This window comes from Colletes gigas, unplaced genomic scaffold (genome assembly GCF_013123115.1).
Source record: "Colletes gigas isolate AHSC1104 unplaced genomic scaffold, ASM1312311v1 Colletes_gigas_Sc00016, whole genome shotgun sequence".
Lineage (NCBI taxonomy): Eukaryota > Metazoa > Arthropoda > Insecta > Hymenoptera > Colletidae > Colletes > Colletes gigas.
This window is the reverse complement of record NW_025106645.1, coordinates 2,726,871-2,732,340: the sequence shown is the minus strand read 5'-3', so window position 1 is coordinate 2,732,340 and position 5,470 is coordinate 2,726,871. Positions and strand designations below refer to the sequence as shown.

Here is a 5,470-nt window from a genome sequence, read left to right as displayed (position 1 = left end):
AACGTAATAATTTGCATCAGAGTGCCATCTATTGAAAGGAAATTTACTTATAATGTTTGATAATGTAGGAAATTAAATGCAACCACAGATAATATATAAGATAGTTCAGAAATTGAATGGAATTTTCTGTTTCAAAATATTTTAAAATCCATTTTTCCCACTAGGATATGAATCATCTCTATAGAGGATAAATTGTTAGAACTGACTGTAGAATAGCAAGAGTTTTTACAATTGTTCAAAGGATAAAGGTTAGAGGGCTTTGGTCAAAGGAATATGAACAGTCTGCTACATACTTAATTTAGACTACAACAATTCTTTATTAATACATGAGTTCTGTTTCAGATCCATAGACATTTTAAGTGTTCACAAAATTAACTTAAACTATTTCTTTTTCTTCTTTACAATACATTTGCTCATACTTCCTTAAATAGATAGTCACATTTAAATCCTACGTAGATATGTATATATGTTAATTCTATATCTTATATCACAGTTCTTCTATATTAATTTAAATTAATCTCTAAAAAATATTTCCTATGTATCATATTTACTGTTTCTTTAATACCGTCTGCGATAACGTAGATAAAAATAGTAGAACAGATATAGAGATCTTATTGTGCAACGAATGTTAAAAGAAATGTAACTTACACGGTACGAAATACGATACTTGGTATATACATATATGTATGTACCGTATCACGGACTGAATAAATTAAATATTATCGTATTGCTCTGGAATGGGGCCACGAGACGAGACAAAGTATGTTGTCAAATAATCACGAGTAATCACATGACTTCTGCCTCGTAATTCTACGTTTCGTGTATATTTATCTAACCCACATTCGTGGAATGTATCTGTGAAATCAATCCCATCTTTGCTGCGTACATAATTATGTAAAAGACAACAAGCTTGAATTACAGCCACAGAAAAATCCATATGATGATCCAAAGGACGATGGAGTATCCGCCATTTGTTCACCAACATCCGAAATGTGCAGTCGACCACTTTATGGGCTCTCGAATGCCTATAATTATATATTTTTTTCGCGTACGATAAATTTTTTCCCTCGTACGGTCGTAAAATGGAATCCGACAGTCCAATTGTTTTATCCCCTAATAGATAAAAGGGCACAGCTTTCCCTTCATCGTCATTCGGTAATTTTCTCTCGCTTGGCACATTCAATGAATTTTCTACCAGCCGTTTTCCCATATCGAACGTTTTGAAAATATCAGAATCGCTATTTTCATGGGCGCCGACGTCTACGTAAACGAAATTGTAATCCGCATCGGCCCAGGCCATCAGAATACATGAAAAGTAGCTTTTGTAACGGAAGAACGAAGAATCGGAATTTTCGGGTTTCTTTATTCGGACATGTTTTGCATCCAACGCTCCAATTACGTTCGGAAACTTTGTCCTCTCATAAAATCGATTAGCTATTTCAATCCAATCTTCTTCAGATTTATCTTTCATATACAGTGGTTGTAATATTTTCCAAATTTGGTCACAAGTTGTTCTTACAATACTTATTACTGTTGATAAATCTATCAAATATTCGGACGACAGCGCCGAAAAACTCAATCCCGTGGCTAAGTATCTGAAAGGTATTTTTCGCATATCATTACAGGATAACAAATTTCGCAAAAAACGGAGATTTAACAAAAATTTAATTCCGCTCGTATTCACATCTGGCATTTAAACTAATTGCATAAGAATATAAATTTAATATCGTACCGAATTTTCTATACGATTTTAATCTATAAAAACTTCTTTCATTACGATTCAAACAATAGTATAAATGAAATATTTTATAATTTATTGGCAAGAATTGCTAATTTATATTATTATATTATTTATATTATTTATGAACGATAATAGAAAGGCAATCATGATTTTGTCATTGTATATTTAGCAAATTTCACGTATATTTTTTCCATGCATACCTTTCTCTTTGAATATAAAATAAAGCAGTTAATAAAAGTAGCATTTCAGTCACCTTAGCGTAACACTCAATCTTTCTTCTGGAGAAATAGCACGTCTTAATTTTGTGTCTTCCATTCTTATACTATACGGCTCAATTAATGCCAAAAGATGTGTAAACGCTGCTGGGCTCATCCGATAATAGTCGTAAAACTTACGTGGGTGATCTAACAATTTCTCGTGTAATAAGTGAAATTTTCTTTTTATTAATCGTTCACAGTTTATTGGATGAACACAGTAACGTCTACTTTTTTCCTTCTTTTTACGTTCCCGGTATAAAAATGAACAAACGAGACCCTCCACGTTCAACATCTTGTTGCCGCGAAGATCAGCGACCAACTGTTACTCGCATTGCATATTGCGTCTCGCAATAGTGTCACAGATAATGTATACGAGTAGACCTTTCACCTTATGGACTTTCGTGGTCCAATCTGACTGCCATACCGGCCTGAAAATACGGAGGTGATTGTAGCGTCCTCTTCTCATGAGTGGCGGTCAGTTGACGAACTATTCACTGAATTAATATTGATGGGCTGACAGCTGTAGTGTGTGCATAAATCCATACGAGTTGACTATGGGGAAGGGATTGAAATTCATTTCTAAACTGTTGGTAATGTTGCGATTGTCATGAAAATGGTAATGGGGCTCTAGAACTTCATAAAAATAGGCTGAAAAAATACATTGGGTGAAAGGTTTACTCGTATACCTCGTCTGTGGTTACACTAAAGGACGTTTCGTTGTTCATTGTCGATACAGTCATATTTATTCGTGTCCATTATATCAAGTGAAACACCTGAAGCGACAATGTGTCTAGGCTGGCTAATTTATAAACTTATCATAACTCGTTAAAAAGCTTCGAATTATTTAATTGCAGTGGCCCCCCTTTATCAACATAATGAGCAATTAATTGATTCGTTTGCTTTCCTAGATCTTAATTTTGAGAAACAGACCTCGATGTATCATATGGTTTATAACTAATTTGAACAATATAAAAGTATCTTGACTGTAGAACCATACGACCGTACAATGATTAACTGTAAATAATTTTTTATACAAACTTTTGTCGATATTGTATCAGTCAATTTGCTGATGTTACCGACGTCAGTGAACGGGTTAAATATGATTCACGGAGTCGTTGTCTTTAAATGCAGAGTGCGCTGTAAAACTACTCATTGTTTACGTGATTAGTATTTCGATTCGGTAGAACACAACCTCCTGTTAAATCGGTTGTGTAAAGAACACCTAATTAGTCATTAAACTATTGTTTATAAAAGTTATATTTATTCCAAAACTTGTTATTTAGATGCGGTGAGTGCTACGGAATGGAAAGTGTCGACAAATTCGCGATATTGTAACTTCACAATCGATTATCGTTACAACGAATAAATTTTAATTATATTACTTTTTGATACTTATTAAATACTCTGTCGGAAGAAGGATAAATTTTAGATCAGTTTCTGAATTAAACTGATCTTCACTATTATTTTATGTATCCAGAAAGTAAAAGAATAAAATTTATTCGTTTTGTCAGAAGAACAGAAATTCTTCGATCAATAATCGAATAGAAACATTGGTCGGCTCTCGTACGCACTCTATGCGTAAAAAATGTAACTTTGTCAATCATAATTACATGTAATCATCGAAGTGAATAATGTGAACGAATGCAAGAATCTTGTCATCCATCAGTGCGATTCTACATTCAAGGTATTTACGTTGTTCTAGTACGTAGTCTCAGTATCTTCGTCCTTTCTTTTTGTATCCGCGGTTTCTACCTGAGGTGTCCCTATTCCTTTTCGATATACAAGCTTCGCGAGACATCGGAACTTCCCGTTCCCTCCTACCTCATTCGCGAGCGATGCTGGGTACCACGCGGGGTCGCCATTACTATCGTAAACATTGACGGGGTAAGACGTGTCCGAACGCGTCTGGACCTATTGGCGTTTCGCGATCGGAGTGTGTATTTCTAACCTGCTATTTCCTCATTATTACTACTCGCGTTTATTTTCTAACGATGCTTTCGTTTAAAATTAATACATTTCTACCATAAATTGAATCAGAATCGTGAGAAAAGTTGAATCGCATTTTGTACGTTTTCCAATCGGCGTCGATTCTTTATATCCCTCTAAACGAAATTACATATCTTATACATATTATTTCAAGTTCAATTATTCTTTAATTATGTTTACTGTAATACAGTTGCTTTTAATTTGCATTTTATTTCTGTTACAGTCTCCGAAATTCGAAGTCAAGGAATTTCTTTTCGAAATGGAAGCTTCGGGAAAGATCGGAGGGTACCGCCACCCACCACTTAATTCGCGAGCGCTGCTGGGTAGAACGAGGGGTCGCCATTACTATTGTAAAAATTGGCGCGATAAGACGTGTCGAGACCTGTCGGTGTTTCGCTATCAAGAAGGTACGTATTTCTAACCTGTTGATATTTCATCATTATTACTACATGGGTTTAGTCTCTAACGGTGCTTTCGTGTAATATTAATACGTTTTTACTACAAATTGAATCGGAATTGTGGCAAAAACTGAATCGGGTTTCGCGCGTCTTCTTCGATATCTAACCGGCGTCGATTCATTATATCTACCTAAACGAAATTGCGTATCTTGCACATCAATTATTGTTTAATTACGATTAGATATGTTTTCTACAATGCATTTGACTTTAATTTGTAGTTTATTTCTGTGGCAATCTCTGATGGGAACACGACGCCATGGAATATTGGCGCGTAAACGACACCATGATAGATGGCAGATAACTCGATTTTCGGAGGGAATATTCGTAACGTTTAACCTATTATAATGGCGCGTAAACGACGCCATGGTAGGTGGCAGACAAATCGACTTTCGAAGGGAATATTGGTAACGTTTAACCTATTATAACGAAATTAACATACATATTAATTTTTATATATTTTTATCTATTTATCAAGTTATTTGTTGATACATAATTTTATAATTTGTCCGTGTTAAGATGAATCATGAAAATGATTAATGAACTTTGTATCTTTTTCGATATAGATATATCAAAGCACTTTCGATAGTGTAATACTTAGGAATGGCTAACGGTAGACATTAAGGTTAAATTGGAATGATTTATATTTAACTGTATTCTGGCCGCGAGTACTATTTATTAAATTGATTGTTTATAAATCTGTCTTTATGAATTGTTGTAATTGTAATTGGCATACATTTTCGATGCAAGTTTAAGAAAACGTAGAAACTACGTAGTTGGAATATGCTATTAAAGCATAAATAACTAACGAACTTTAATTTTTGCAAATTTCGCAATACTTATAAAAATTACGATATATTCAAACATTCGATAAATTAAATATAATCATTCCTACAACTCTAACTGTGAAAGTTAGTGATATAATGTTTATAAATTGAATAATTACTGTAAAGTAATTATTTTTGTGTATAATATTTTATCGTTGTAAATCACTTCGTTTGAGAATATTTCGCCTTCGTGGCAGTAACCTT

General features: G+C 33.9%; 1 protein-coding gene across 1 annotated transcript; it reads right to left on the bottom strand.

Moving 5' to 3' along the window:
• Positions 1–512: 512 nt before the first annotated feature.
• LOC122400224 (protein ALP1-like) lies at positions 513–2,303 on the bottom strand. Its single transcript, XM_043401576.1, has 2 exons — positions 1,995–2,303; positions 513–1,595 (listed from the first exon to the last, which is right to left on the bottom strand). The coding sequence occupies exons 1-2, from the start codon at positions 2,288–2,290 to the stop codon at positions 713–715; spliced, it is 1,179 nt and encodes a 392-aa protein (XP_043257511.1). The 5' UTR covers positions 2,291–2,303; the 3' UTR covers positions 513–712.
• Between the last annotated feature and the right edge of the window lie 3,167 nt (positions 2,304–5,470).